This window comes from Thrips palmi, unplaced genomic scaffold (assembly GCF_012932325.1).
Source record: "Thrips palmi isolate BJ-2018 unplaced genomic scaffold, TpBJ-2018v1 HiC_scaffold_12, whole genome shotgun sequence".
NCBI lineage: Eukaryota > Metazoa > Arthropoda > Insecta > Thysanoptera > Thripidae > Thrips > Thrips palmi.
The window spans coordinates 7,529,971-7,548,977 of NW_023144623.1; the positions used below are offsets into that span (position 1 = coordinate 7,529,971).

The following is a 19,007-nucleotide window of genomic DNA, read 5'->3' on the forward strand; positions in this document are numbered from 1 at the left end:
GGCCCCGCGGCCCGCAAATGAAATGGAAAACCACAGCAACTGAAATGAACGAGAGAGAGAATGTTAGTGTCTGGCATCGACGTTGCGGCTGGGAATAATGTTGTTGTCGCTGTTTGCAGACCGCCACGCGGACCACGCGGACCACGCGGGCCAGGCTGGGTCCGGCCGGGCTGTAGAGCGACGCCCAGCGCCGCGGACGCTGCGGACGCCGCGGACACCATGTGGAGCTCCGTGACGGACACCCTGGGCAGCATCACCAAGCTGTGGCGGCGGCGCAGGATGGCCAGTGAGTACCGCGCCCATGGCAAAAATTTTCTCTTCATTTAAGCGTAACATCTTCAACTCTAACTGCAAGCTTGACTCGGGCATAACTTTACCAGTGTGGTGGTGGTGAACATGCGGATAAGCACATGCGAAGGTGGGGTTTTAGCCCCGGAAAGCGTTCGCCCCCCAAGGCGGCCCCAAGGTCACGTTGTTTTCTTTTCTCATTTGTAGTTTATTTATTTAGGCGTTATCTCCGCGCTGCCCGGCCGCCTGGACCCTTCCCGTCAGCGCGTCGCGGCGCGTCGGCGGGGCCAAGTCCTCCCGCCGAGGGAGGTCGCGGCGAAGGTGCAAACTTCGGGCGGGGCATTTAAATTTTTGTAGGGAAAGTTAGCGCAGGTTGTGTGTGTGTGTGTGTGTGTGTGGCCCCGCTGCGCCCCGCCTGCGGCCAAACTTTGCAAAGTCCTGCCAGTGTAGCCGCGGGGCGGTCGGGGCGGTTCATCAACAAACGCGGCACGGCAGGCGTGGCGCCGGAATAAATATACTCCAGTGTACCTGGCACACAGTGTGGTGGGCGCCGTGGCGCCCGGCAGCAGGCGCTGGACGTCGGCGAGAGTGCGGCTGCACTGTGCCTGCACAGGGAGCGCCGGGGAGATAGGCAACGCGGCGACTGGCCGGGCGTGGGGTTGCCTACCCTGGCGGTGGCAGGCGCTATCTCCGTCTCTCTCTGGCTCGGCTGGAGGCTGGGCTCCAGTCCGCTTCCAGTCAGAGGATCAGCCGCGCGTCGCCTCGCTCTTTTTAAACGACGTCTTTCCTTCTTTTCCTTTTTCTCTTCGTGCCGGCCGCACCGTGCTGCTCATCGTGTATCTCATTGTGTCTCCATGGCAACGCTTCGGCCGCTGCAGCAACGCCGGGGCGTCGGTGCAGTGCAGCGCCCTGGACGTGGACGAGTAGGGACGTTGCCACGTGCTGGCTCTGGAGGATGCTCCTGTCTGCCTGCAGGTTCATTCCGTCGCTCCGTCTCTCTCGCGCTCGAGGTGCCCGCACCGTGGAGGTGCGAGAGAGACGGAGTGACGAGACCTCCTCCCTTCCCCCTCTCGAAACAGCCCTTAAGTCCCCCCCCCCCCTCCCCGTGGTTGACGCACGCATCATTACTTCGCACGGCTAACTACGCCGGCAACATGTCTGCCACCGCCCCGCCCCGCCACGCCATGTCAGGAGGCTTGTCGGAGGCTTGTCCAAGGCTTATCACGAGGGCCGCGCCGTGGCAGCCGAGCCTGTAATCATGACGGGCAGCAGGCTGCTTCCGACGGCGGCTTTGATCGCGCCGTGCCTCTCTCTCGCACCCTCACGGGGCCGCCCCGTGAGGGTGCGAGAGAGACGGTCGCGACGAGAGGTCCCTCCGGAAGCGGCGCGCCGCGCGTACGTGGGCTAAACTGGCAGACAGGGAGTCGCGATTAGGCCAATTTGCCCGGCGCCCCGGACACGGACGTGGACGAGGACGCGGATGAGGGCGCGGGGGCGGCGATCGGCGGCCCGGTTTACACTGGCATGGCGGACCCCGAGGAGAACAGACGAGTCCAAACGAACTCGATCCCGTTTTGGCTCATCCGCTGTCCTTAGACTCGTTTCGAGTGAGAGGCATCCACCACTGGCACCACGTCCGTGTTTTTAACTGCGTCGTCGCATCGCGTCCTATTTGTGGAGCCCGAGCTCTAACCTTGTCTAGAGTAGTTATACGTCCCACGCAGGCCTGCGGCTCCGGGGGCGGGGCGGGGCTGCCGTGACTGCAGCGGTAGTTATGAGTCCGGGGGCAATCCGGACTCCGGAGACTAGGCGATGTCGTCGCTGAGTCACGAGGCCGAGGCCGCCGAGTCCTCGCACGGACTTGAGCTCACAAAGGGTGGACATATGCTGGCGCGGACGTGATATACTAGTTTTGCATGGCTGCAGGCCGGAACAGAGGCGGGGTGGGGCGGGGCGGGGAGGGGCGGGGCGTGGCCTTTCCGCCCCATGAGCCGCTTGGTTTATTACGGGACAGCGCTGTGCGACCGCGGCGGAGGAATCACACGCCACGCCGGGATTTCGGAGTGGCCCCCACACTGCTTGTGCGTGTGGCGTATCGTCGCGGTCGCGGACAATTTATCGTTTCCCCGCCGTTTTCTTTCCTGTCCGCGACGTGAATTTCTGTTCGGTGGGGAATGCCGCGCGCTGCCGCAGAATTTAACGCTGTCTACGGTTTCCACGGTGCGCGACGACGACGGCGGCGGCGGGGCGCTCCGAAAGCACACCGCAACGCGTCACCGCGACGACAACCCTCCCCTCTCTCTCCCTCCCTTTCTCTCACTCCCTCTCCCTCTCTCGGAAAGCCTCCTCCCCGCCGCTCTTCGCTGCCTCCTCCGTCGCGGCTTCCCAGGACTCTGCCGCTGGTAGTCGCGTCGCTTAAAGACGTCCTCTTTGTGCCGCGAATATTAAATAACTCCCATATTGCACGACCCAGCCGGCGAGGAGAACCAACAGACAGACAGACAGACAGACAGACAGACAGACAGACAGACAGACAGCCAGACAGACAGACAGACAGACAGACAGACAGACAGACAGACAGACAGACAGACAGACAGACAGACAGACAGACAGACAGACAGACAGACATTCTGGCGGGTGGGCGGACGGACGGACGGGCATTCAGACCAGACAGACAGACAGACAGACAGACGAACGGACTGACACACAGACAAACAGACCACTGCCGACGCGCGTCCACCCCCGGTGCCGTTGCGTCACTACGACGGTGTCCCCTGTTTCTTAGTAAGGGAAAGAGAGATAGACAAAAGCAAGGCACACACATAATGCCGTTCCAATAGGTAACTTGAGGTGCCGTGCCGCGCCGTGCCGCGCCGTGCCGTGCCGGCCGCGTGACCGCGCGTGGTGACGTCACCGCCCCATTATCTGTCCCCGCGTGCCGCGCGTGCCGCGTGCCGCGTGCCCCGCGTGCCCGCGTGCTGCAGGTGGCGGAGCGGCCGGAGCAGCGCGTGCCGCGTCCCCTGCAAACAGGCGGGGATTACGGGGCGCCGCTCTTCGCAAACAGTGGCGCGGCGAGGACGAGGAGGAGGGGGAGGAGGGCCTTCTTCTTGAAGTTGGCGGTGTGGCGGCGACGTTGTGTGCGGGGGAGCCCGATACACAGGGCGTGCCCCGCCCTAGCCCGCCCGAGGCACCCCAAGGCACGGCCGGCACGGCAGGCACGGCGGTCCAAGGCCCTGCTGGACACATTTATCAGAGCAAAGACCCGCCCTCCCCCTCCCCCTCCCCCTCCCCTCGGCGGCGCGTTATTTCAACGACGCGTGGCGCAAAAGCCGCAGGCCGCGCACCGCTCCGCACCGCCTTGCCAGCACTGCCTCGCCAGCCTTAGCGACATGTGCATGATGGAATTTAATAACGCAGCTGCTGGACGCCACACGCCCCGCCCGCCCCGCCCTGGGCTGGTGTCGAGTGTGCGCTCACACACACACACACACACACACACACACACACACACACGCGCGCTCTCTCTCGCACGCACTCTCGCAGGCGCGCCTCGGCTCACACACACACGGACGCAGTGGATGTGGTCTTATAAACTTGGTCCCCGCCTAAAGCCATAAAACTTGACCAAACAGATGCCGTGCCTGCGCGCGGCGCGCAGATCGCGCCGGGCTGCGCTGCTGCACCACTGTTAACTGAACGAGTCCGTCCGTGCGCGGTGCACCGCGTGCGCGTCTGTTGCAGAAAAAGACACTCGGAAAAAGGAAACAACATGAGCCGAGCCGCGCCGTGTTTCGTGCTGTGTTCCGTGTTCCCCGACCCGACAGCGCACTGAGCCCGGCTCGGCCCGGCTCGGGGTCGGTACGGGGGTTTACGCGGAGCGCGGGGCGCACTGCCCGGCACTGCCAAGCCAAGCGGACAACCCGTGCCAGCAGACTGATGATTCCGAGTGGACGTCCTGTCTCTCTCTCGCTAGTGGGGCGTGCCGGGCGTGCCGTGTGGGTGCGAGAGAGACAGGCCGACCGGGCTGGCCCGCTCGGAATGAGCCTGCAGGCCCTGGCTAGCCGGGGTGGCGCTGGGCCGAGCCATAGGCCGCATCAAATCGAAATTTTTTTTTGCGAATTGACATTTTTTGAAAGATCATGTTCAGAAACGACCCTCCACCAAATTTGAGCGCGTTCCGACAACGGGAACCCGAGGCGCAGAGGGCCTATTGATTTGCGGCCCGCGGGTTGCCTACCTCTAGCTGCTTCTTCTCGGCTCCGCGGCTCTCTGCTGGTGCACTCAAGGAACGCAACACAGCGTTGGGGCTGTCCTTTGGGGTCAGTACTACACATTCAATACGTTTTGAGCACCGTCGGGTGCGACCCCGCGAGTACACCGCGAGAAAACCGCGAAATCGGTTTGCTCTACTTTCTACGCATTTGAAGCGTTCGCGGCGGGCGAAATCGCTGGTGGAGCAGCACAACCATATCGGCCAAGGACACACAAAGTTTGAGCAGAATGCGCCACCTGCATCACCGTCAAAATGAGGGGAATAGTGTTGCGCTCGGTCCGGAGGTAGGCCACCTGCGGCACAATCATATTTTCGCCCAGTGGAACTCGTTTTCCTGTTATCGGAATGCGCTCAAATTCGGTGAAGGGTCGTTTCTAAGCATGGTCTGCTAGAAATAGGCGGAAATAGGTCGATTTGCAAATATCGGTGACTTTTGTTATGGCTAACCAGTGGCCTAGCTTCCCGGCGCAACACTATTCCCCTCATTTTGACGGTGATGCAGGTGGCGCATTCTGCTCAAACTTTGTGTGTCCTTGGCCGATATAGTTGTGCTGCTCCACCAGCGATTTCGCCCGCCGCGAACGCTTCAAATGCGTAGAAAGTAGAGTAAACCGATTTCGCGGTTTTCTCGCGGTGTACTCGCGGGGTCGCACTCGGCGGTGCTCAAAACGTATTGAATGTGTAGTACTGACCCCAAAGGACAGCCCCAACGCTGTGTTGCGTTCCTTGAGTGCACCAGCAGAGAGCCGCGGCGCCGAGAAGTAGCAGCTAGAGGTAGGCAACCCGCGGACCGCAAATCTTTAGGCCCTGTGCGCCTCGGGTTCCCGTTGTCGGAACGCGCTCAAATTTGGTGGAGGGTCGTTTCTGAACATGATCTTTCAGAAAAATGTCAATTCGCAAAAATCGGTGATTTTTGATGCGGCCTACCGAGCCATGGCCGAGCGCTGGGCGCTGCCACGGCGTGGCGAGGCGAGGCGAGGCGAGGCGTGGCGCGCTTCACGGAGCTTGCTTCGGCTTGCTTCGGCTTGCTTTGGCTTGCTTTGGCTTGCTTTGGCTTGCTTTGGCTTGCTTTGAGCTTCAGCCTGCGTCGGCCAGGCCGGCCTCGCCTGTATCGCCGCCGACCAGGCCGGGCCATATCAGAGTGGCGGCTGCGTCTCCCCTCCCCCTCTCTCCCTTTCTCTTTCTCCCCTCCACCCCTCCACGCCACGCCAGGGCGACTGCCCCCAGTCAGTGTATTGGAAGCCACGCATTTGTTGAGTCGAATTCTGTCGTTTTGAAACGGCTGGGGTCTGGAAGGGGGAGGGCGCGAAGGCGCACAGTCATGGCACAGCACTGCAAAACGACCCCCGTCCCCCCTCAAGCCCTTGCAGGGAACAATGCCCTTCGGGCCTGGGGCCTTGGGGCTGGGCTAAGGGCGGGCCAAGGAGGCAGCGAGTCGAGCGAGACCGAGAGGGAGGTCTCCCTTATTGCCAGCCTTGACCACCCTTCGCGCCTGCCAGGCCTAAGGGCGCGGAGGGCCACGCCAGCCAAGCCACCTGTAGCAGTGTGACGGCCAGGAAGGGCCCGAAGGGCCCCATGCTGCAGAGCGGTCGGCCGCCGTCCGCCTGACTGACCTAAACTCAATGTCTGGCTGGTCCGCCTGCGAGAGAGGCTCGCCGACTAACCGAATAGGAACGAATGGGCGCGGACAAGCGGACGGAGGAACTGCAGATAGACAGACTGATAGTGCTTTGCTTCGGCGGAGGCGAAGGCGAAGGCGAAGTGAACCTTGTCAAGTTCGCGCCGGGAGCGAGCTGGGGGCAGGGGGGCGGCCGCGAGGGGTGGGGGTTGTAGCCGACGAGTACTGTTGGTCCCCGCGGGCGGTGCTTCCGTCCCCCCCCCCCCCCCCCCCCCCGCCCCGCCCCGCCTCCGCGGACTGAGGACAACATTATTTGGCAAACGACGTTAGGTCTCGAGGCGATTAGCATCAAAGGGTTGCTCGCCGCGTCGCCAACACCCGGAGGAAGAAAGACAAGGTAAAAGCCACGCCAATGTTTTTGTATCGGTTTCGGTCAACACGCAGCCAACGCAGGGCCTCGCTTTTGCAAATAAATGCCCCCCGGGAGTCCCCGCGGGGGCAAACTAGGTACGTGCGTGATGATCAATAAAAAAAAGAGTGCCCCTTCGGCGCACCCTTCGGGCCGTGCAGGCCCTTCAGGCGGCCAAGACAAGGTCGCGAACCCCTTTTTTTCGTGAAATATTCAGGAGGCCCAATTTTGTCCCGAGGCAATATAATGCCGGCGCAAAAGGCCAGCGGTAAGGAAGGGACCGCGGCAGGCCGGTGCCGCAGAGTCGCCCCGTCTCTCTTGCACTCGTGGGGCGACCAGCCTGAGCGCGAGAGAGACGGAGCGACGAAACGACGCTCCGGAGTCGCTCGCCAGGACTCGGCAGGACTCGGCAGGGACTTGGTAGGCGCGGGCCCCAAGGACCATGCAGCGGGAACCTGCGGGGACACAGGTGTGCCAGAAAGACCGCCAGATTGACAGGGCAGGGCGGGGCGGGGCGGGGCGGGGCGGGGCGGTCTGAGCCGAGGTGGTTGGGGCTTAGGGACGCGTCCGTCCGGCGGTCCCCTCTCTTGGATAAAAATCATTTTGTCCCCCCTTGTCGCCTGTCCGATAGGAACAGCGGCGCGATTATTTTAGAGAGAGAAAGAAAACCTCAAATAAGCTCCTGCGGCCTGGAGCCAGGGAGCCGGGGGGACACTGGCTAGCCGTCCCTTGGCAGGATCCGACCTAACTCGAAGGTCGTGCCGTGAGGGCCGTGCGGGGCTTAGACACGGGACTCTATCCCGGGGAGAACAAGCGGGTGATGGAGTGTGCGGCGACGGCAAACGGAGCGACGTCTAGAGAGTCTAGCTCGCTGCCAAAACGCCCTTTCATTTTGACGATAAAAGAGACCGGGTTTTCAGAAACTTTTCACTAAAGTTTGGTTTAGGAACGGCTCAGACGAGTATACCGCACCGAACCTGGCGCCTCAGCCTGCGTCCTGCCTGCGTCGCCTGCTTGGGGTGCTTGCGGTGTGGACGAGAACGGAAGAGAACGGCAGAGGCTCTATTTTTACGAGCTTGCTGGTTGAAAAGGACTGCTGCAGGGAGCAACACTGTCGCCGCGGCGTGTGTGTGCGTGCGACGCCGTGCGTGTGTGTGTGTCCGTCCGTTTCTCTTGGGACAGGTACAGGGCCTCCACCACCCCGTGGCGGCGGTGGCGGCCGTGGCGGAGGGGCCTTCCACACTGTGAACGAGGCGACGGGGACCTCCGAGGGGAGGGGGCTGTCTCTGGACATTTTGCCTCACGTTGCCGGTTTCGGACCCGCCACGCCACGCCACGCCACGCCACGCCGACCGTGTGTGCTGCTGCCGGCGAGGCCTAGCGGGAGGGGGGCAGGGAGCGGGGTGACGTTCTGTTTTATGGCTGCCACGAGAGGGGCAGGACAAGCATTTTGGTGGCACTAAAATTTGTCTCCGGCCCACCCTGCTGCTGCCTGCTGGCGAGGCTGGCGGGTGTCGCGACGCGCGTGACGCCACCAGGCTGACTCCGCTGGCGTAACGCTGGCGTCGCTCTGTCTCTCTCGCACTCACGGGGCGTGCCGACGGGGTGCGAGAGAGGACACGCCGTTCGGGGCCATCCTGTTCTGCTGCTGGCCGAACGTGGCCGAGGCTCGGACGGGCGACGTGTCCTCGTCTCGGCGGTCAAGCAGAAAGCAGCGGTTTGCTGTTCCGCGCGGCGCGCCTCGGGGCACAGCCCCCCCCCCCCTCCGTTTCCTGTTCTAATGAACGGGCTCTCGCTGCTTCGCGCTTCGCGGGGCGGATGTCAATCCGGGCGCAGAAAGGTCGCGCGCCGCCTTTCTTGTCGTTTCTGTTTTTGTTCTTGTTGTTTTTTGGCTCCAGCAGGGCGCGAACCCGGGCCGCGCGGCACGCTGGCTCGGCGAGAAGAGAGAAGCGAGAAGCCTCCTCATTATACCGAACGAGACGGAAGAAGGGGCTGGGCGCTGCGGCTCGCTGTCCAAGACGCGGCGCTCTGTCTCTCGCTCCCAGGCGACTCAAAACAAAAACAAAATGCCTTCTCCATCCCAATTATTGATCCTCACTTCGGCGCCTCGGAGCCCTATGCGGCCCGATGCCCTCGCCTCTGTCTCTCTCTCTCTCTCTCTGTCTCTGTCGCACTCGTGGGCCGTGCCGCCGGCGTGCGAGAGAGACAGAGCGACCGGGCGTCGAGCCTTCTGCGGCGGAAATTGTAAAACCTCACGCACCGGCCTGGGCCGGGCTGCGGGGCTGCGCTAATCCGCGCGAGGAGTTTGCCCATTAATCCGATCCAGGCTTCCAGCGTGCTTCCAGCGTGCCTCCAGCTTCCAAGCTTCCAGGATCGCCAGGCACCGCTTAATTATTTTACCACCGCACTGGAAACTGAAGCGCTCCAAGTTTCCGCCACTGTAAACTGCAGCGCATCTCTGCAGTCGGGCCCGCGCTCTGTCTCCCTCGCACTCACGGGACGTGCCGTATCGGTGCGAGAGAGACAGAGCGACGGAGCGCATACTGTCCAGAGTCAAGTTGCTGGACCACGAACATGGTGGTAGGTACGACTGGGACGTAAAGCGAACTGGAAAACTGATTGCGGGAGCTTTCCTGGAGCCTGGCTCGGACAGTCCTCAAACCTTGCTGGAGCCTTGCAGGAGCCGAGCTCGTTCTCCCTCTCCGGTCGCTGATTGTTTTCGAATCGATTTCCCCGCTCCAGGTCCGCGATGGCCGATTTAAAATAAGAATCCCGGCCGTCGTTCGGGCCATCGCCGTGCCATCCTGGGCCATCCGCCTCGAAACAGGACAATTTCCGGTCGCCTGGCCACTTGGCGCTGCCGAGTGAACAGTGCTCCCTGTCTCTCTCGCGCCCACGCACGACGCCCCATGCCCGCGAGAGAGACAGAGCGCCGGAATCACTGGACCGAGTAAGACGGCCGAAACACGACGTGACCTGGCGACCCTGGCCTTGGGGCTGCCTCGGGGCCGAACACCGCTTTCGTCGCTCTGTCTCTCTCCCTCTGCCGCCCTCACGGGAGTGCGAGAGAGATAGAGCGAGAAAGGGAGTCTTGCTGGTCTTGTACGACGCCGTAAACCACCTAATTGAGCGTCGCTCTTTTACTAACGACATAAAAACGGCGGGGAGGAAATCACTACGGGTTCGTCACACTTCGTCACGCTTCGTCACGCTTCGTCACGCTTCGTCACGCTTCGCCGCGACTCAGCCGTGTGCGTTCTGTGTTCCAGGGACCTGCTGCCAGTCGGGCGCTGGCTCGGGCGGCGAGGGCGCCGCCATGGAGTCCAACGCGGCGGGGACCGACGGCGCGGAGGGCCGCTTCGTGCCGGGGGTCGGCGTCGTCGGCGAGGGTCCCGCGCGGACGCCGGCCGGGCCGAGGCGCGAGGACTCCGAGGAGCGCGACCAGCCCTCCGCGCGTAAGCAAGCCGGACCAGCCGGACGCGGGTTCGAGTCCCGATCCACCGCACGCTTTTCATTCGGTCGTTCCGTTCCAGTGGACGCGGCGGCGGTGCTGGCGTGGCTGCGCGCGCACCCCGACGTGCTGGAGAAGCACGTCATGGACGAGCTGGAGCTGGAGACGCTGGAGCGGTGGATCATCCGGAAGACGCAGCGCGCCAAGAAGCAGGCCCAGCAGGGCGCGGGTGAGATAGAGAGAGCGTCGCACTCACTAACAGTGGCCCCATTTTAGAGAAGTCCGTGCTTCTGGCGTTGCACGATATACGTAACCAATTGTTTCCTGCCTTTTTTTTTCGCCGCATTCATTTCTATGGCTAACCCATCCCCTTTTATGAAAAGATATGGCCGCGTAAAAACGCACAGACTCCCGACTGTCAATTCACTGACAAACTGTCTAAACAAAAACAAAAAAAAAGCTACTGGTCTGCGGCCCTGGGCGAGCGTTGCCAACGGGCCGAGCCACGGGCACGGACATGGCGAACGAGTTTGTTTACGAATGTGGGCGTTGTCAACATGGCGCTGTGTCACAGAGGCTTTGTTATGCGTTCTGTTGCAGGGAAGAACGGAAGGAAGACTTCGCTGTCTCGGTGGAAGGTGAGTGGCATTGCAGGCGGAGGGGGAGGGCAGCACGCGTCCAGTCCCCTCAGCGACTACGTCTTTCACTCGTTTTCCGCGCTGAAACTCGATACAGCGCCCAGGGGCAGCCCCGGCCAGCCCGTCCTGCCGTGCCGGCTCCTTTTCCTTGGTTCTTTCCCCTGCTCGCCAAAGAGAAGAGGCCAGTGGGGCTCCGATGATCGAATCGCCAGGTTCAAACAGAGCGCCTTCCTTGCGCCAGCCCGTTGTCACGGCCGTGCACTTGTTGTTGTTATTGGTCCCGTTGTTGTTGTTGCTGTCCCCGCAGTTCTGCGTCCACGCCGACAAGCGCCAGATGCTGCAGGAGCTGACGCAGTCCCTGCAGCGCGGCCCGTCGCGCGCGCACGTGCTGTTCGAGCTGGCGGGGTGCATCAGCTCGGCCGTGAGCGCGGACGGCTTCCGCCTGTTCCTCGCCGAGCAGGGCGAGCCCGACAACCTGACGGAGTACGTCGGCGAGGAGGAGCCCACCCCGCTCACCGGGTACGCTTGCGCGCAGAGCTTTTTTTTTGTCGATTTTATTTTTTTAATAAATGAAAGTTACCCGTGTTTTACGGCGTCCTTGTGCCGCAGGTCCTCGGCGCGCCGCTCCTCCGGCGTCACCGTCCCCGGCTTCGTGGCGAGGACCAGGGAGCCCGTCAGACTGTCCTACACCGAACCGGACCCCCGGTTCCCCAACGGACTGGCCTACAACGTGAGCAGCCTCTCATTCCCGCACACTGTATAAGCGGTGACGGACAGCCGAACTGACGCGAACCCTGTGCGCCCTGCTCCCCCAGGGCCACGTCATGTGCCAGGCCGTGCTGCAGCCCGACGGCTCGCTGGCCGGCGTCCTGGAGCTGCGCCGCGGCCCCCACAACGCGCCGTTCCACGAGGAGGACGAGGAGATCAGCCAGTCGTACCTGGTGTGGGGCGGCATCGCGCTGCACTACGCGCACCTCTACCTGTCGCAGGACCGCCAGCGCAGGCTCAATGACTTCCTGCTCACCGTCGTCAAGTACGTGTGCACGCCTCCCCCCCTCTCTCTCTCTCTGACACACACCCACGGGACGCCCCGTGAGTGCGACAGAGACAGAACGACGGCACCGGTCGGTGCCGTAGGGCGCCTGCGAGAACAGGGCTGGGCCAGCCCGCGAGACACGGCTGTGTTGCGGGCCGGCCTACGCCGCCGCTCGCAGGCTGACGGCCGCGCCGCCCCGCGCGCACCGCTCCAGTGCCCAGTGTTGCCACATAAAAGGCACAAAATAAAACACAGCAAAAAAAGCACACCAGTGTCAAAAGAATTCTTCCAAGTAATTTCTAGTCACTCGATAAGTTGCCTTGTAGGCAGGCTGAGGTACGCAACTTTTTCGACCCTGGAAGTTTTCGGTAACACTGCCCTGCCGGCTCTGCCCCGGCTCTGCCCGCGCAGGTCCATCTTCCAGGACATGGTGAGCATGGACCTGCTGGTGACCAAGGTGATGAACTTCGCCCAGCGGCTGGTGGACGCGGACAGGGCGTCGCTGTTCCTGCTGGACGCGCGCTCGGGCGAGCTGTACGCGCGCATCTTCGACGTGGGCGGCGAGCAGCAGCAGCAGGGCTTCGAGGCCGGCGCCGGCTCGGAGGACTCGCTCGCCTCCGCCTACAAGCTGCACACCGAGGAGATCAGGTACGTCGTGAGGTACGTCAAGTATTCGGGTCCCCGACGATGACGTCACGTTCGGGCTCGGCTCCGCCAGGTTCCCGATGGGCACGGGCATCGCGGGCCAGGTGGCACGCACGGGGGAGGTGCTCAACATCCCCGACGCGTACTCGGACCCGCGCTTCAACCGGTCCGTGGACCAGCTCACGGGCTACCGCACCCGCTCCATCCTCTGCATGCCCATCTTCATCCGCGGCGCCCTCATCGGCGTCGTGCAGATGGTCAACAAGCGGTCCGGGACCTTCAACAAGGAGGACGAGGAGGCCTTCGAGACGTTCGCCGTGTACTGCGGGCTGGCCCTGCACCACGCCAAGCTGTACGACAAGATCCGGCGTTCGGAGCAGAAGTACCGCGTCGCGCTGGACGTGCTGAGCTACCACAACACGTGCCTGGACGAGGAGGTGCAGGACATGCTGGGGCGCGGCGTGCCGGACGCGCTGCCGCAGGTCGACCAGTGAGTGAGCGTGGACGTATACCGAGGAGCGTGGCGCATTCCGTCCGCATGACTAACGTCCGTTCCCGCAGGTTCCACTTCAACGTGTTCGACATCGACGACCTGGAGAAGGCCCGCCACGCCGTGTTCATGTTCAAGGACCTGTTCGGCCTGAGTCGCTTCGACGAGGACAGCCTGATCCGCTTCACGCTGACCGTGCGCAAGAACTACCGGCGGGTGCCGTACCACAACTGGACGCACGGCTTCTCGGTGGCCAACACCATGTACGCCATCATCAAGCACTCCGGAGGGGTGTTCCGCGAGGAGGAGGTGCGGCCATTTCGTTCGTTCTCATCAAGTACTGTGGTGAGTGACGTGCTGGTGTGCTGACGTGGAGGTCTGCCGCAGGCGCTGGCGCTGTACATCGGCTCGCTGTGCCACGACCTGGACCACCGCGGCAAGAACAACCAGTTCATGCTGGAGACCGAGTCGCCGCTGGCCAGCGTCTACAGCACGTCCACGATGGAGCACCACCACTTCAACCAGACCGTGGCCATCCTGCAGCAGCAGGGACACAACATCTTCCAGAAGCTGACCAACAGCGAGTACAAGCAGGTGCTGGGGCTGCTCAAGCACTGCATCCTGGCCACCGACCTGGCCGCCTTCTTCCCCAACCGCGAGCGACTCACGCGGCTCGTCAGCAGCGGGGCCTTCTCGTGGGACAACGACGAGCACCGGTAAGAACACCTCTCCGTCTCTCTCGCACTCGCACGCCGCGCCGGCGCGACCCTGACCGGCTGGTGTTCTTCCAGGCTGTTCCTGGGCGCCATCGCCATGACCGCCAGCGACCTGTCGGCCAGCGCCAAGCCCTGGGAGCTGCAGGTCAAGACGGTCAAGGTCATCTTCGAGGAGTTCTACCAGCAGGGCGACGAGGAGCGGGCCGTGGGCATGGTGCCCATCCCCATGATGGACCGCAACCAGCCCGACCAGCAAGCGGCGTCGCAGGTACGGCACCCGCCTCGGCCTTTTACAGGAACACGCCAAAAAATACCAATTCAAGTGGCTTGAACCCGGATCCTCTTGCCCGCAGGTGGGCTTCCTGACGGGCATCTGCTTGCCCTGCTACTCGCTGCTCAGCGCCTTGATCCCGGACACCAGGCCGCTGCTGGACGAGTGCCGCACCAACCTGGAGCGCTGGAGGGAGCTGGACAACTCCCGGCGGGGCGCGCGGGGCAGCCAAGACTCCGGCGAGCCACCCCACGGGGCGAACGGGCCTCCCAACGGTCCCCCCAACGGGACCCCTCACAAGACTCCCAACGGGGCACCTCCGACCGCGCCCCTCACCACAGCAGTGCGTTGATGAGCACCCCATGCGTGCTTCCATCCCATCACCGAAACGCTGTGCAATTAATTTTACCTTCACCGCTCTCGACGAAATTGGTTTACCCTGTGCTTCCCTTTACAGGGGCCGCTGCAGTCGACACTCTCCCTGGATTCGGATTCGCCCTCGGCGATTGCTTCCCTGTCCCACGGTGGCTCTGCGCCCGACTCTTCGGACGAGGCGACTCGGAGCGCCCCGACCTAGTCACTGACTTGTCACTGACCGTCTCCTCCCCAATGCATCACCGTTCTTCGCCTTCATTTAGGGACCCTTCCGTGTCGCCGTCGACTCGCGCGAGTGTCATCAGTGACAGCCAACGAGCTGCGATACGAATTTCCCCCTTACTTTAGACTTAAGTAGGATATCTCGTTTCCGAACTGACCTAGCCACTATTTCGATCCCTTCTGGGAGGCGTGTCCCCCCAGTTTTGCGCTGATATGTGTCGACTGTGATGTGTGTGCGTTTGTGTGAGTGTGCGTGTGTGTATGTCTATAGTTGTTACAATGTTGTGAGTTTTAAGAAATAATGATGCGTATAAAGTAGAGATAACTTCGAGTTTGAATTTCGATGAATTTTGGCCGCTCATTCAGCGTGCTGCTCTTGGAGGCCTCCCATACCCGCCCCGCAACACACCGCTGAGTTAGTGAGGACGGTGGGTGGCCCACCTCCCATGCTGTCCTATGCCTGCAAAGCGCGAAGGCAAAGTGAAGATGGGTCCTATCGGCCGGGTCGGCTCACGTGGGACACCCTCAGACTCGTCCATTAGAGGCGTGAATTTGTAGAGTTCGTTTGTGGTTCTTCTGCTTGTCCACGGCGGCCTGTCGCAGTTCACCAGCCTTCAGCCCGATTTCATGGAATTTAGTGACACCCATTCACATTTTCTCAGTATTAATGCACTTCAGTCGGGCAATAAGCGAACAAGTCCCATTTGTTCCTCCTAAAGAAGTGTTTGGGTATTGTAGCTTAAACTTGATTTATCTTTTCATCTCACATATCATATTTATGTTTTTCAAAGATAGTGATTGTGTGCTGAAGGAGTGCCTGTTATTCCAAAGAACATTCCAGAAATGTCACAATTTTTGTTCAAATTTCCCATCTGCTGAATTGGATTGTATTTATTATCCCATGGACAACATTTTTGATCAATAGGTTTCCTTTTAAGTTTCTGTGTTTGAGACCATCATCTGGATCAATTATGTAGGCAAAAAATTGATGTGATTACCAAGTTTTATCTTTTAATATGACCTTAACTATAAAGAATCTTCTCTTAGACTGAACTTAGTCTAATTTCTCAACATGCTATAGCATTGTAAGTACCTGGAGCTGAGCCTTGAGATATGCAAAGTGTATGTGTATATGTATGTGAAAGTTATTCAAAGGATGTAATATATTTTGTGACTGGTTATTCAAGGGAAAGAAAAAAGTTGAACAGCACTGTGGTTGCGTAAAAAAAGAGTTTTTTTTAATTAAACTTTTCCCCTCCCAAATTAAAATAACAAATAAACATTTATAAAACACTTGAAGAGGTCAGAATTTCAAGTTGAAAGAAATTAACACAGAACACCATGAGGTCATAGGAAGAATCATAATTCACTTTTATGACCTATCTGAAATTACAACAATTTACAAAAGAGATATTTGGATGAGCACAGTAAGTGCCATTCCCTACTTTTGCCAGAAAAGCACCAAAATCTGCCTTAATGGCCAATATCACATACATGCATTTGAGATGATCTAGCAAATTGGACTAAATTATGAGATTGAAACAATAGCTAGCACATTATATCAAGAAATTGTAGAACATTGAGAGCTGCTTGCTGCGTGGCAGCAGACTCATCTTTATGAAGCCCAGCCTGTATAGTTGGTGGTTCTGTTTCAAGCTGAACAAAGACAATGGATCCTGCAACAGAGAAATTTCTGGATTATGGAACTACCCAAGGTATAGAAAGAAATGGTGATTCGCTAAAGCTCCCAATTAACAGGGGACCCATACACTTTAAGATTTCAGTGACTATCCTTCCTTCAACTTCATTTAATTCACTGTTATTTATACGACTTCTTGAAACAGAAATGAAACTTACTTCCATCCTTGCCTTGTTCTGAGGTTACACAGATCTTAAACTGAAGTTCCTCTGCTATCATTTGTAATTTCTTGAAGGGATTTGGCTCGGTCTTGATTACAGGCTTTGCCTGAAAGTAGAACAGAAGCACAAAATTAGATAAGCAATCAACAAAAGTTGTCAGAGAATTCTAAATCAAAAAGAAAAATTTACCACGATATCTTTGTAGCCCTCCAGCTGTGAGGCAAACTTAAGATGGTAGTCCGCAAATTTAGTTCCTGGACTGATCAACGGTGCTGAGGGAATTTCAGCAATATTATCTCTGAGAATTTTATATCGTTCCACAACTTCAGTATCTGTTTTCTTGTGCTTTTCTAAAACTGAAACAGGCACTTCTTTGTTTTTTTGGGAATACTGCAGCAAAAAGGTTTTAAAAAACAATTAAATTGAAATGGACACAAAAAAATATTACAAGGTTGCAAAATGAATTAACATATGTACCATTGAAGAAACAGCAGGATCATTAGGAATTTCATCTAGAATCGTTTTCATGCTTGAATTGAGAATCTTCAGCATTTCTAGTGCAGAATAGTGCTTTGCAAGTTGCTTTTTGCGTGCGACACCTAGAAAAGTATCAGACACCAATTTTAAAAAGACAGCATAAAATATTAACCCAAAGACATACACAAGCTCAGTTTGGAATCCTCACAAACCTGTCGCACTCCTTTGAGAGACAGTACATTTGTAGGTAAACCGCTTCTCATGTGGCTCTCCTTCATCTCCAATAACTGTGTATTCAGGTGCTGGAAAGCGTTTAGCCATGCACAAATTTTGAAGCTCTCCGACAGCATTCAGTCCACTAGCATCTTCATGAGGGTTTATCCTGCAAAAAGTAAAAATTAATAAAGAACATAATTTACTTTAGAGGGCATATGAGACAGGGCACAATACTCACGGCCCCTTGCTCTGAACAGTAGTAACAGGTCTATCGCTACCATCTGTCAAAGCCTTTTCCTTCAGTTGTTCCAACGCTTTCTTTGCTGCATCATGTTTAGCTGCTTTCTTTTGTCGTCCTCTACCAACTCCTGAAACAACAGCACATACCAGAGGTAAAAAGGGTCACTGGAACTTGCACCAAATGTTCAATCAAATGAGCACCAAACCTTTGATTCCATTGCAGAGGGTAACAGAAACTTCAAACATTGGGTCATTAGAGGGCCCACTGATGTCTGTGTTTTCGTAGAGTGGCGGATTCCATTTTCGCTTCATGCATAGCTCTTGCAAAATAGCAACAGCAGTTTGATTGCAAGTCATTTCTAGAAGAGAGAAACGCAACTATTAGAATTACACATCTTGAATAATAACAATGAAATAAGAATTTTATCACAATGCTGATGAGATATTGAGGAAAGGCTCTAAGTTGTAAGGAGGCATTGGCAAATGTCAAAACAGTCAATCGTACCACTTGCCTATCGCCAAAAGCACAAATGAACGTTGTAGAATTTAGGTCTAAGAGTAGTCCATGCGAGAGGCGAATGTTAAAGCTACTTCCCTACGACTCAAAACGCAAACTGACATCCTACATTACAATTGTATGACACTTTGCGCACAATTGTAACCCTGCACGACAGGAAAATCTTATGTCAACAAAGATATTGGCAGGTGTTTGGCTGTCTCATTCATCATTGAAAGAGACAAAACTAACCTATTTGATACTGATGAAGACTGTCGTCGATTCTTAAAAAAGACGAGCTTCCGAGATATCACATCACCTTTGACAGCGAACAGTTTACAATATCGTGTGAAGTGTGAAAAGGTAAGAGATCATTATTCGGCAAACGTATACAGCAAGAAGAAGAAAAAGTAAAAGAAAACTAAGCCTCCCTCCCTTCCTCCCCACTCCACTACCCACCACCTTTCGGTGAATCCCCGACCCGAGAAAAGTAGAAGGAAAAGTGTCTGTCCTTTTGTCTCACACTTAAAGCCACTGAAACCCAATAAAACGCCTCCCTATTATCATCCCAATGAACACGGAGGAAATTAGTGGAAAGGCAGTAAAATGATGATCCGTTTGACAAGAGAGCATCAACACCAAAACAGCGGCCGCTACAGCGGTAGTGTCAAACAAATAAGAAATGTCACTCACTAGGTCTTTTTGGCAACGACGAATTTCCGTCATCCTGTTTGTTCTCATTCCCGTTTTCATCCAACGCCTCCAACGGTCGTTTCAATGAGTTCGCTTCTTCTGTTCCTTCGTTTGGCATTGTGAATGTGAGTACTAGCGGGCTATTCCTAGTGGGCCTCGAGGATGATCTTTGGATGATCAGTGAAGAATGTTCGAGGATCAAGCTTCCTGGAACATCACGAAATAGCCCGTACTCGACCACGGAAACGCACCTTCAACAGGGCAGAAAGGGAGCCGGTGCAACGACAGAACGCACCACACTGACGTGACCGGACGGGTTGGTGATGCAACAATCAAGATCGAAGGTCAAGACTGGACAAGCTGAGACTCGCAAAATTTACCACTTCTGCCAACTATGGAGCAAGCTAGAGCAGCAAGCAAGAACAGAGAGGTGGTAAGTCAGATGAAGAGAATAGGTTTACCTCACTGACACTTGATCTTTATGCAAAATTTATCCTTTGTTCTGGAGAAGGCTTGCGGTTGGAACATTGCGAAACGTGGAGAACCGTCGTGAAAACTTGAGTGTTGGCAAGGAAGAACTGGGAAGAACTCAA

General features: G+C 57.6%; 2 protein-coding genes across 6 annotated transcripts; one reads left to right on the plus strand and one right to left on the minus strand.

The window, feature by feature from the left end:
- Window positions 1-204: 204 nt before the first annotated feature.
- On the plus strand, window positions 205-15,641 carry LOC117640722 (probable 3',5'-cyclic phosphodiesterase pde-5). 2 transcript variants are annotated; one of them, XM_034377549.1, is made up of 13 exons: window positions 205-286; window positions 10,122-10,268; window positions 10,640-10,677; window positions 10,985-11,196; window positions 11,287-11,407; window positions 11,493-11,710; window positions 12,125-12,361; window positions 12,432-12,848; window positions 12,920-13,157; window positions 13,236-13,564; window positions 13,640-13,832; window positions 13,918-14,178; window positions 14,293-15,641. In XM_034377549.1, exons 1-13 carry the CDS (start codon window positions 220-222, stop codon window positions 14,410-14,412), a joined length of 2,598 nt encoding a protein of 865 aa, XP_034233440.1. In that variant the 5' UTR covers window positions 205-219; the 3' UTR covers window positions 14,413-15,641. The 2 variants fall into 2 exon arrangements, with proteins under 2 accessions (XP_034233440.1, XP_034233442.1); XM_034377551.1 differs by lacking the exon at window positions 205-286 and adding an exon at window positions 10,011-10,043.
- Window positions 15,642-15,648: 7 nt separating this feature from the next.
- On the minus strand, window positions 15,649-18,862 carry LOC117640725 (RISC-loading complex subunit tarbp2-like). Of its 4 annotated transcripts, none has more exons than XM_034377556.1 (9): window positions 18,710-18,862; window positions 18,415-18,621; window positions 17,432-17,584; window positions 17,224-17,353; window positions 16,982-17,151; window positions 16,770-16,891; window positions 16,482-16,682; window positions 16,290-16,398; window positions 15,649-16,108 (listed from the first exon to the last, which is right to left on the minus strand). In XM_034377556.1, the coding sequence occupies exons 2-9, from the start codon at window positions 18,530-18,532 to the stop codon at window positions 15,981-15,983; spliced, it is 1,131 nt and encodes a 376-aa protein (XP_034233447.1). In that variant the 5' UTR covers window positions 18,533-18,621; window positions 18,710-18,862; the 3' UTR covers window positions 15,649-15,980. The 4 variants fall into 4 exon arrangements, with proteins under 4 accessions (XP_034233447.1, XP_034233448.1, XP_034233450.1 ...); XM_034377557.1 differs by having other exon boundaries at window positions 18,719-18,735; XM_034377559.1 differs by lacking the exon at window positions 18,415-18,621 and having other exon boundaries at window positions 18,666-18,804.
- Between the last annotated feature and the right edge of the window lie 145 nt (window positions 18,863-19,007).